Source organism: Bison bison, unplaced genomic scaffold, assembly GCF_000754665.1.
Source record: "Bison bison bison isolate TAMUID 2011002044 unplaced genomic scaffold, Bison_UMD1.0 scf7180017864440, whole genome shotgun sequence".
Classification (NCBI taxonomy): Eukaryota; Metazoa; Chordata; class Mammalia; order Artiodactyla; family Bovidae; genus Bison; species Bison bison.
This window is the reverse complement of record NW_011495002.1, coordinates 3,279,440-3,292,135: the sequence shown is the minus strand read 5'-3', so window position 1 is coordinate 3,292,135 and position 12,696 is coordinate 3,279,440. Positions and strand designations below refer to the sequence as shown.

General features: G+C 46.1%; 1 protein-coding gene across 1 annotated transcript in view; it reads left to right on the top strand.

The window, feature by feature from the left end:
* MYO10 (myosin X) overlaps positions 1-12,696 on the top strand; it is a 261,438-nt gene that overhangs the window by 126,675 nt on the left and 122,067 nt on the right. The window contains exon 4 of the mRNA XM_010858804.1: positions 7,242-7,429. Coding sequence (XP_010857106.1) covers positions 7,242-7,429 — 188 coding nt within the window. The remainder of the gene's footprint in view (positions 1-7,241; positions 7,430-12,696) is intronic.

The window sequence follows — 12,696 nt, the reverse complement described above, 5'->3', positions numbered from 1 at the left end:
CTGTTCCCGATTATTAAAATGGGCAAGGAAATGTATTTTTTCAGTGAGTTATGTGGAACTCCTCTGACTAGAAAAAAAATTTTATGTGCTCCAAAATAGAATATACTTTCTATTTCGGAAAAGCCGTTAAAATGACCAGGCGATTTATTCTCATGAAATTTGGAATCCGGTGTGAGGGAAGCAGCACATGGCCCCACCTGGTGTTTGAGAGCTGCATGTACCCTGAGTCCCAAAGTGCACGGCGTTCATGACCGTTTTTGGAGCAATGACAGCAATTGCCTTTTTATAGAGTGAGCATGGAAACACAGGCTCTTCACTCAGGCATTCAGCTTTCACTGTAGTAGGTTTTTAAATTCATAGGTGTCAATCCATTTAATTCTACCAGCTACTAATGTTGTTATCCTTGCTTTACTTGAGGAAACTGAAGCACCAAGAATTTAAGTAACTTGAACCAGTGGAACCAGCATTCAAATTCAGACTGTAGCATTTAATGACTGTAACTCACTAATAAACACAAAAATACGAATAAGCACAGCTATGATGTTATTGGGCTTCCCAGGTGGCTCAGTGGTAAAAGATCCAACTGTCAATGCAGGAGATGCAGTTCCAATCCCTGGTTCAGGAAGATCCCCTGGAGAAGGAATTGACAACCCACTCCAGTATTCTTGCCTGGGAAATCCCATGGACAGAGGAGTCTGGTGGGCTACGACTGTAGCAAAGAGTTAGACACGACTTCGCGACTGAACAGCAAGAGAGTGGTCCATGGCACAAGCAGGGAACACATGTTTTCTCACCGCTCTTGTGACTTCTTACCACATTGCATCTCTGGCATCCCTTGACACTTAACTAACAACGAGGCTGTTCTCTTCCCCACTCCACTCAGTCTCCACGTTTACTCCCGTGTCAAACTTCCCTTGTTATCCAACAGATCTCTTATCCATGCAGCCTTTGTTTTGGTGACAAAATAACCCATGCAAGGTGGCATGTTCAGGTAGTGGGAGAAAAGATAAAGGTGCCCTGGCTGTACTTACTTTTGCTGATGGACCTCAACCACTTCATCTAATGTGAGGAAACCGTTAGGAACTATGACTTTGGTTGCCACGTTGATTTACACCTTCCTTTGCTGGGGGAGGGAGGGTCCAAAAGTATCATTTGGCACCAGTATGGGCGCAAACAATGAAAATGAGAAAGTAACTGAAGCTGCCCCCACTTCTGTGACTGTTAGGAGAAAAATTCGTTAGGATGTGGGTGTTCAGTCACCTTTCTGGAGGTGCTCAGACTCTTTTCTCGAATATTCTGTGGGTTGACCCTGAAGACTGTGGGAGCTATGAAGGAGTTTTATGCAGGGGAGTGTCTGTCTTCAGGTGTTCATTTGTCAAGGGTACAGCTAGGATTGAACACATAAGACTTGAGTGGGAAATGAGTGAGGAAGGAGACTCTTGGGGATAATTGAGCAAGTGTGGTCAGGATGGTGTGGATGGAGAAAGAGGGGGTTGATTGAAGAGTTAACTGAAAGTGGGGCGTGGCCAGCACGTGGAGACAGTGGCTACGGACCGTGAAGCTGGAGAGTGGGACGATTCCCGTCCTATATGCGTGTGGGTGAGTGGGGAACGGGGGAGTCACTGAAGACCTGTGGGAAAGCACCCCCCAATCAGGATCCAGGGTCCTGCCCTTGCTTGCTGGCTCTCTTCCTTCCTCTGTCAGCAGAGGCAGCTCTGTTCCTCTGAACCGTGGCCTCTGGGCTGCCCATAGGTCAAGGTTATGTCGCAGCATGTCTGCGTAGGTCAGTTGTGCTCTGTGCCCCGTGGTTCTGAAACGTGAGTCAAGGTGTTTTGCAAACATGTAGACCTAATTGTCATTTGAAATCTGGTGTCAGGCCTGCTGAGAAATGACTCAGGTCATTAGTGAGGAGGTGAAACTGTAAAACGTGTGCTTTCATGTTATAAAAGCCTAACCTACTTCTGGAACTAAGTGGATGTGCTTACAGTAAGAGGCATTTTGAACTTTCCACGAGGCATGGTTTCCCACAGTCTTAAAAAACAGCAGTGAAAAACTGGGTTCTTTCTCCATACCAGCCAAACACACATTTCACATATGCTTTCCTTTTATTTTTCTTTTGGAAGTGGGGAGAGATTCAGATGATTGAATTTGGGCTCAAATTTAGATTGGTTTTCTCTCCCCGACTGTTGGCACAGGGGAGTCCATTGGTTGAATTTATTGGCATCCACAAAATCTGTAAGACAAAGTATTCAAGAGTGGGACAGTCTTCAGACGTGTTGGAATGATTTTTGAGCCAGAGACACTAGCTGGGTGTGAGCTCATGGACCAGCTCTAACTGTGTGTTGGGGACCAGGCTCAACTGCGGAAGGTAAGGTAATGTTAGTGGGTCATGGGCATAACCACCACTGGCATGATCCTTCCATCCTAGGGGCTGCCTTAGTGCTGACCACCTGCTGTTCGGAGAGCCCCACTTCCTGCCCCTAGAGTCTCTGGGGGTTGGGTGGGAGGCACGGGTGTGTCATCTGTAATGGCCACACCATGGACCTCATTATCTTTCTGAAAGACCTTAACCTTGCTTCACTGGGCCAAGTGCCATGAATTACTCAGAAACAAAACGAGGCCTCAGATGTTCTGGATGTTCTGTCTTCACCTTTACTAACAAACTTAATGTCCTGTGGGTCTCCTGCCCCCATACAGAATCCACGTCATCTGTGTCAGGATAAGTGACTTTTTTTTTGTTTGTTTTTAATTTTACTTATTTATTTAGGCCGTGTCAGGTCTCAGTCGTGGCACACAGGATCTTTCCATGTGGTGCATGGACTCTCTAGTTGTGGCATGTGGACTCAGTTGCTCTGCAGCAGGGGGAATCTTAGTTCTCTGACCAGGGATTGAACCCCTGACCCCTGCATTGGAAGGCAGATTCTTTTTCTTAAGTGATTCTAGGGGGCTGGCTCCCCAACTGGGAAAAGGGAGCACGCCTATGAGGTTTTGACCAAAGTCATCACTTTCAAAAGAAAGCTTGTATTAAAAGCTTATGATGTTTTTTCATATATAAATCAATATTTAAAAAACTCATCTCAGAATTTTATAACCACCTTGCTATTCTGCTATGAACGGGAGGCATGCAGGCAGTGCACGCTCAGTTATATCTGGCTCTTTGTGACCCCGTGGACTGTACCCCACCAGGCTCCTCTGTCCATGGGATTTCCCAGGCAAGAATACTGGAGTGGGTTGCCATTTCCTCCTCCAGGGGATCTTCCTGACCGAGGGCCTGCACCTGCATCTCCTGGATATCAACAGGAGTGCCAAAATTTTCACAATTTTGGCATCTTATTCTCTTTTCAGATATGTTAATGATGGGTTACTTTTCTAATATTCATTTAATAATCAAACTGATGCCCTGACTGTGGCTTTTCTCTTTTACTTGTAGCTGAGACGGGATTGGCAGCATGCCTACCTATCTGTATAAAGAGGATCTTCACTGATTGTCTTGCGTTCTGCCAAAGTGGGGAGGGGGAAACATTGTAAATGTTCTAAATGTTCTGTGAACATTCATTCACCGAAAAATGAAGTCTTGGTATTTCACTGAATAAAAATAATAATAATGTAGACAGCTACCAAAGGGTAGAAACAAGCTTGACATTTTAGACCTACAAGAGGAAGGAGCCAGACAGACTCCCAGAGCCTCAAGCGTCACCTACCTGCCTGCCTCCCTCGTCTCTGCAATTGTAATAAAAGAAGCTGCCAGCACCTGTGGTCCAGGCATTGATGGAAGGGTTCTGGCATCCCCCAGGGGGCCATGTGATTCTCTGCTCGCCTGTAGAAGTAGGGCACTTTCCTTCCCCAGGGGAAAAGGCTGCATGCACTCTTCTTTCCGGCCCATCCTTCCCCTGATGCTCTGATGGGGAAACGGGGGCCCTCTAGAGAGTGCAGGTTTCCGAAGACCTGAAAATTCACTCCTGAAAGCTCTCCATCTTTTCATTGTTTTTTAATGGAAGCGAAATGTATGTAACAGAAAGCTGACCACTTGAAGGTAAATTCAGTGGCGTTTAGTACATCCAGTGTTGTACAACCAGCACCAAAATGTTCTCATCGCCCCACTGGAAGCCCTGCGCCTGCAAAGCAGTCAGCTCTCAGTCCTTCTGGCCTGCACCCTCCCTTCTGCCCATGTAACACCTCCAGTGTTGGTCTGACTTCTGTCACCTAGCATCACGTGTTCAAGGTTCATCTCCAAGAAGCCTGTATCAGTACTTCTTCCTTAGCATGGCTGAATAACACTCTGCAGTATGGTTGCACTGCATCTGTTTACCCATCTATCTGATGGTGGACATTGGGTTGTTTCTACCTTTAGGTTCTTGTGTACGATGCTGCTGTATTTTTGTTGGGAGTACCTGTTTTTAATTCTGTGGGGGTACATACCTAGGAGCGGAACTGTTGGGGCAAACAGTAATAACTCTTTGACCTTTTCAACCTTGTTTTGGTTTAAGATGTTTCCAAAGCATGCTCTCGACCATCTTACATTTGAAAGCAGTTACACGGGACACAGGATATTTTGCTTGATGTTCCTGGAAGTCACTGTAAATATAGATGATTACAAATTGCTATAATATGGTACAGATGCACTCAGGATGTTTGAGCTTTCTGTCTATGTTTCTTGCTTTTCTTGAACTCTGCTGTGTTACCACCCCCTGCCGGCGAATGTGAAGAGAAGGTTCTGGGTTTTAGGTGGCCTGCATTCACATCTCACCTCTGCCCCTTACTGACCTGTATGACCAAATGCAAAATTTTATCACTCGACCTTAATTTGCTCATCTGAAAAATAGGTGCAATAATACCGTAAATCTCCTAGGAATACTGGGAGTGCTGTCAAAGTCTCAGGCCCTCTATATTAGTCTGTTCTGACTGCCATAACAAAGGACCACGGACTGGCTGGCTGAAACAACAGGACAGTTATTTTCTCACAGTTCTGGAAGCTCAGCGTTTGAGGTCAGGGTATCAGCAGGGTTGGTTTCTCCTGGGGGCTCCTGCCTGGGCTTGACAATGGCCACCTTCTTGCTGGGTCCTCACGTGGTCTATCTGTGCGTACACCTCCCCGTGTTTCCTTGTGTATCCAGGTTTTCTCTTCATACAGTGACAAGTTTGGGCTTCCCCAGTGGCCCTAGTGGTAAAGAACTTGACTACCAATGCAGGCTGCAGATGGTGACTGCAGTGATTTTGGAGCCCAAAAAATAAAGTCTCTCACTGTTTCCATTGTTTCTGCATCTATCACTTCATGGCAAATAGATGGGGAAACAGTGGAAACAGTGGCAGACTTTATTTTTTTGGACTCCAAAATCACTGCAGATGGGGACTGCAGCCATGAAATTAAAAGACGCTTGCTCCTTGGAAGAAAAGCTATGACCAACCTAGACAGCGTATTAAAAAGCAGAGACATTACTTTCCAACAAAGGTCCATCTAGTCAAAGCTCTGGTTTTCTAGTAGTCATGTATGGATGTGAGAGTTGCATCATAAAGAAAGCTGAGCACTGAAGATTTGATGCTTTTGAACTGTGGTGTTGGTGAAGACTCTTGAGAGTCCCTTGGACTGCAAGGAGATCAAACCAGTCAATCCTAAAGGAGATCAATCCTGAATATTCATTGGAAGGACTGATGCTGAAGCTGAAGCTCCAGTCCTTTGGCCACCTGATGTGAAGAACTGACTCCTTGGGAAAGACCCTGATGCTGGGAAAGATTGAGGGCAGGAGAAGAAGGGGATGACAGAGGATGAGATGGTTGGATGGCATCACTGACTCTATGGATATGAGTTTGAGGAAGTTCCAGGAGTTGGTGATGGACAGGGAGGCCCGGCGGGCTGCAGTCCAACTCTGCAGGTCAAAAAGAGTTGGACACAACTGAGCAACTAAACAACCAATGGAGGAGATGAAGATGTGAGTTCAATCCCTGAGTGTGGAATATAACTGGAGGAGGGTATGACAACCCACTCCAGTTTTCTTGCCTGGAGAATCCCATGGACAGAAGTGCCTGGCGAGCTGTAGTCCACAGGGTCGCACAGAGTCAGACATCACTAAAGTGACTTAGCACATGCAATGACAAGTTTAGGGCCCACCTGAACAGCCTCATTTTAATTTAATCATCTCTAAAAGGTCCTGTCTACAGATAGAGTTGCATTCAGGGGTGCTGGAAGTCAGGGCTTCAGTACATGAATTGGAGGAGGGGACAGAGCCCATAACATGCTGTCAAGCCCAGGGCTCCATGAACACACCGTGGAAGCAGGCAGATGAGTGGTGGAGGCTGCAGGACCTTAGCGCCCGCCCTTCTCATCTGCTGTTCCACTTGTGTCTGAGCCTGGGAACCAGCAACCCAGCTTCATTAGCCTTTCTTAAAGAAGGACAGATGAGTTAGTCTGTGTCCACGTGGAGGAGGCATGAAGCATGATGCTTTGATAACTCTGTAGCCTCTGTTTTGCTCTTCTGAAGATTTTGCTTTAATTTCTGGCCTGGATTTGGTTCCAGAAAAGGGAAGATTGCCAGTCAGCTTTTTTCCAGGTAAGTTACATGGCATTTCAGGAGGTGTTTGAGATTACTGGAAGAATAGCGAGTGTTTCCACAAGTAAAATGTTCTTGTTACTTCTTAAGTCAAAGATTTGTAGCATAAAAGTTAGCTTTTTGACTCTTTTTAAGTGTGCAGTGCAGTGCACTAAATACCATTGCTGTGTTGTGCAACCATAACCACTATCTACCTCCAGAACTTTCTCACCATCCTGAATAGAAGCCCACTAAGCAGTCACCCTCCCTGTCCCCTCTGCCCCTGCCCTCTCTTATTGCTTTAATCCCGCCTTTCCTAACAGCCACCTGATGGGGTCAGGAGGTCCCCAGAGAATGAGGGATCTGGGCTTTGATGTGTCCCCATTGTCTTTCTCTTGTTTACTTGCAGCCCTCTTTGAAGTGGCTTCATTCCTTTGGATAAGACTTGTCCCCAGAAGTACAGATAAAAGTGTGTGAGTGGGGGCTCAGGAGTCCCTGGTCCCTTTAACATGCACTCGGTGGATTCTGTTTAGGCTCAGACAGTGGCCCCAGTGAGAGGCGTCATCTCCTCCCCTCTTAGTGTGGAGCCTCCTTGAGCTGCTTCTGTCTCCACCCCAGGGTGGGTGGGGGTGAGATCCCGTGCCCAGGTGCCCCCTCCTCCTCCCCGAGTGCCACCTGTAACCCAAGTTCCTGTCTTCTCACCCCCTGTCCCCGCAGACCTACATCGGCTCCATCATCGCCTCCGTGAACCCCTACAAGACCATCGCGGGCCTGTACTCGAGGGACGCCGTGGATCGCTACAGCAGGTGCCACCTGGGTGAGCTGCCCCCCCACGTCTTCGCCGTCGCCAACGAGTGCTACCGCTGCCTGTGGAAGCGCCATGACAACCAGTGCGTGCTCATCAGGTAACCAGCCGGCCCCCAAACACAGAGCCCGCCTCCGCGCACGTCAACCCCCAGATTTCCCAGACAGAGTTCTCCGTTTTGAATAGCCCAATGACTACAGCTTCGGAAAGAAACGGAGGACTTGATAAAAAAGCAGGATGTACCGTGTTTGCTGGCTCTTGTCCCCATTGATTTCTCCATTTCGGGTCTTTGTTTTATTTACCTTAGTTATTCTTTGGTTTGTTCCAATGATCAGGCATCGTCCTTCTGTTGACTTATGGAAGCATTGCCTAGTACTTCCAAATTTAAAATGTTTTCTGTATTCTAGAGTGCTCGTTAGAATGCTTGCTTGTTCGAGCAAGGTTTTGGTTTTTGCCAGTATCAGATTACCCTAGAATCTCCCAAATTTAAGGATTTTTAAGGAATTTAATAATTGGATGTTCCTAAAGGTGAGCTTTGAATTAGCCACAGAAGAGGGACTTACTCTGTTATATGTTGAGGGAATGATAGAAAGGCATAATGATTTCCATTAATTTTGGGGAGAGGTGAGGGACGTGCCATCTATTTTAGCCAAGTTTTACTCATTTATTAAAATAAACTACCAGATGCCTCACTCTCAAAACACTTATTACTAGGAACTACCTAAAAAAATCATAGAGTGTATTACTTTGAAGATACGTAATTTTTATTGAATAATAATTCAAATTGCCCTTATCACCTAATTTCTAGTGACACCCTGTTGGCTTATATTATTTATATTGGGATCATGTTCTAGAGAAGGAAATGGCTGCCTGCTCCAGTATTCTTGCCTGGAGAATCCCGTGGACAGAGGAGCCTGGCAGGCTACAGTCCATAGTACTGCAAAGAGTGAGACACGAATGAGCGACTGAACACTACACACACACACACACACACACACACACACACACACACTCTCACACACACACACACTCTCACACACACACACACTCTCACACACACTCACATGTGTCTTAGTGGTGATCAGAACACTGCTGGATGAGATCCAGAGCAGACATGCTGAGTGCCCTGGAATATCCAAGCACTTCGCCCAGGCACTCGTTCATGGAGCTCAGCTGTTGCCAAGACCCGACTGAATCACTAAAACTGCTGATGGGACTGGAAAGCCATCAAAAACAGAGGTCAAGATCTTCTTTCCCAACTTGTGGCAAAATAATTATTTCAAGGGGAGAAGAAAAGGTGTTTGGAATTAGAGAGGACATCATATCAGGACCCTACTCCCTGATTTCTGATCCAGTGGAAGTGAGGCTCAGGAGACAGGCGGAGAGCCATGTGTCAGCTTTAGACTCCCAGCCCCAAATTGCAGACAGACAGACACCCTGCTCAGGGTTCAGGCAGGTCACTCGTGGCCATGATCACTGTCAAAACCAGTCCCCAGATGGTGAGGAGCTGACCAGCCCTTCCACCCACCCAGTTCACCTGTCTAGGAAACCACTGCTGCTCTTTTGGGGAGGGAGTCAGGAGCAGATGTACCGGAGGAGAGTCCTGCTCGAAGCTCCAGGAGAGAGAAAGGAGGCCATTTGGGAGGTCCTCACACTGTTGCCCACCGTCCCAGCTTCCCAGGTGGCTCAGTGGCAAAGAATCCGCCTGCCAGTGCAGGAGTTGCAGGAGACGTGGTTCAGTCCCTGGGTCAGGAAGATCCCCTGGAGGAGGAAATGGCAACCCACTCCAGTATTCTTGCCTGGACAATTCCATGGACAGAGGAGCCTGATGGGTCCGTGGCGTCACGAGGAGTCTGATACAGCCGAGCACGCGCAGGTACATTGTCCCACATGGTACCTGATGGAAGATGGGTGATAGATAATGACCAACATTTCCGAAGGGTTTGAACACTGTGCCAAGAACTTTCCGTGCATCAGCTCATTGAAACCTTCCAGCAGCCCTTTGACGCACATGCTCTGCAAGGGCCGTGTAGGGGACTGTGTTGCTGTTCTTGGCAGTGGTTTACCTGTTGCTCTTGTTCATGGATCCTTCATTTGCGATAAATCAGAATTATGTGAATGTGGAGGATAGAACAGTGCATTTCTCCTTCATCTTTTCTCTCCTTGCTTCCTCCATCAGTTAAGGAAAGGGAAACACCTGGGCAGATATATTCTCTTTTCTTACCTTAAGGATGCTCACTCACCAGGTTGTGGAAACAACTTGGATAGAGGGACTGTCCATTAATCCAGTTAAGTAAATATGAATCCTTGTAACTTGCATTTAATAAAAAATGAATCTAACACTTGGTATAAACACAGAGTATTTAAGAGTCACTTTCCCAATGAATTGACTTGCCTTCTGATTGAAGCAGTATTTGTGGGCTCTTTCATATGGTTTCACAAAAGTTGAAAGTGAAGTTTAGAAGTTAGAATTTAAGATCACTGTTTCAGCATACAGAATATAATAAGATTAGCAGAATATAATTTGAGAAGGTTAACAGAGAGTTAAAGAAGATCAAGCTGGTTTCCACACTTAGGTACCTAAATATTTGCCATTGATAATTGCCTGTGTTTATTACTTTCAGTGGAAAAAGTGAGGGCATGACTCATATATCACTTGCTAGACAGAGCAGTTAGGGAAGAAAGTGAAAAATCAAATGAGATCATTGTGCATATATATGTATGTGTAATAAAAACGGAAAGGGGTTAGCATGTTCCTGCCAAAGACTATGGTATTTAAAAATAAAGTCGGGGGTAGCCGGGAGGGAGAGGGGACCCCAAACAGAAAGCTCTCATTGTGTAATTCTGATGTGAAGAGTATTCAAATTAAATCAGGAAACGGCATTTTTAAGAATAGATTTCTCATTAAAATGTGTTTTGGTTTTTAATAGACCACTCCAGCAGGATTTTTTTTTTTTTTTTAATGGGACTTGGGGCTGTGGGAATTAAGAGAAAATTGAGTATAAAAATAAAAACTGTAGGGCACAGTAGCCCATTTAGATTTCCTTGGGCATGATCTGCCCCCTGGTGGCTACAACATGTTACTACTTTGAAAACTTTCAGGCTAATTACCTAGGAAACTAAGAAAATAGGCCTATTTGGTTTTAGGCAGGGACCTCATAGATCATTTTTTCTCTCACTTTATGGGCCTCTGTTACTTCCAGTCTCCAGGATTCTAGTCCAGGCCTTTATTGTTTGTTTCACTTTCAAGAGTTTACCTCCCTTAATGCAAAGAGCTGACTCATTGGAAAAGACTTTGATGCTGGGGAAGATTGAGGGCAGGAGCAGAAGGGGATGACAGAGGATAAGATCGTTGGATGGCATCACCGACTCAATGGACATGGGTTTGGGTGGGCTCTGGGAGTTGGTGATGGACAGGGAGGCCTGGCGTGCTGCAGTTCATGGGGTCACAAAGAGGCGGACACGACTGAGCGACTAAACTGAACTGAACCTCCCTTAAGCTCTAGTTTTATTTTACTTGATTATGTACATTTAAGCCAATGCTTACACTATTATAATTTCTAAAATATGTATTTAAATCTCCATGAGCTTTTTAATCTAACAGGGTCTGCATTTGATCTTGGTTGGTCTAGTACATTTCAGGTTAACTTCAGTTTGGGGCAAGCAGAGTTTAGTCTGTTTAGTCTTTTATGGTCTTTTCTGGATATATGACCTTTTAATGTCAAGTCCTGTGGTTAATTCATCTGTGCAACCCAGCGCCCAGGACAGTGCCTGATAGAGGGGTCAGCATCCAACATCCGTCAATCAAAGGATGGATGGGCGGAACAGCTGTTGCTTTAGGACCTCTGCTTGCTTTGCGAAAAGTTTTTTTTGTTTTTGTTTTTTTTCAAAATAGTAGTGATTTCTTCTTAACAGAAGAAGAAATCTATAATGCAGGAGATGTGGGTTCGATCCCTGAGTCAGAAATAACCCCTGGGGAAGGAAATGGCAGCCCACTCCAGTGTTCTTGCCTAGAAAATCCCATGGACAGAGGAGCCTGGCTTGCTACAGACCATGGGGTTGCAAAAGAGCCAGACACAACTTAGCGACTACACAACAACAACATGTGTTTTATATTCGGGAATAGTACTTGGGTTCTCAGTCTTTTTTTTTTTTTAATTCTAGTGGTATATTTAGAAATCTTTGAATTGGAATAGTGAACAAAGCTTGCATCCTGGATTAAAAAGTCACTAACCGGAATAAGGCATGGGACATGCCTTGAGCTCGTTTCATATGGAAGGTTACCTTGTTAGGCTTTTAGGATTAAAAAAACAAAAGTAGCCAACCACTTCCCTTTACGAACTTATGCTCTGATGGGAAGAAACTGACATAAACATGTAATTTCAGTGCAGCCTGCCATTGCTGTCTGAGAAATGTGTACGTGGTTGCTCAGGGAAGATGACGGTAGATGCTCAAGAAGGAACTGAGAAAATATATCACAGAGGAAGGGCCGTGTGGCTATGAGCCCAAGAGTCTGTGGGAACACAGCAGGCGCAGAGCGGGGGAAGGGCCCAGAAGCATTTGAAAAAATTGGAAGAACAAGCGCAAGTCGCTCAGTTGTGTCCGACTCTTTGCGACCCCTTGGACTGTATAGTCCATGGAATTCTCCAGGCCAGAATACTGGAGTGGGTAGCCTTTCCCTTCTCCAGGGAATCTTCCCAACCCAGGGATCGAACCCAGGTCTCCCACGTTGCAGGCAGATTCTTTACCAGCTGAGCCACCAGGGAAGTCCTGGAAGAACAAGGATCAGCAAATGGAAAGCATGCCTGTAAAGTGTGGGATTTGCTAATAAGGACATGTAGGAACCAGGCTTGGTTGGAAAGGCAAAGACGGTGCATGGCTGTTCATTGAGAAAGACAAGACGTGGTGGGGAAGCTGAGGCTGGGAGCTGTGGAGTGGCTTGCCAAGGAGACTGTGAACTTTTGTCTCCTTGTGTTAGTTTCAGAGCAGAGTCCTACTTCCTGCTGCAGGGTCCCACCTTAAGGGCTCTGTCCTGCTTGCTAAGACCTGCCGACTGTATCTTCTAGGCAGTAGAGAAGTGTCCAAAGTCTTCTTAGTCAGCAGTGGAGTGATCCGTGTGTGTTCCGAGAAAATCACACGAATCAGGACAGTTTGATTCACGGGATGGAGAATGGTTGTCAGGTGTCCGAAGAGGTAGCCTCTCAGTTCAGTTCAGTCGCTCAGTCATGTCCGACTCTTTGCTACCCCATGAACTGCAGCACACCAGGCCTCCCTGTCCATCACCAACTGCTGGAGTCTACCCAAACCCATGTCCATTGAGTCGGTGATGCCACCCAACTATCTCATCCTCTGTCGTCCCCTTCTCCT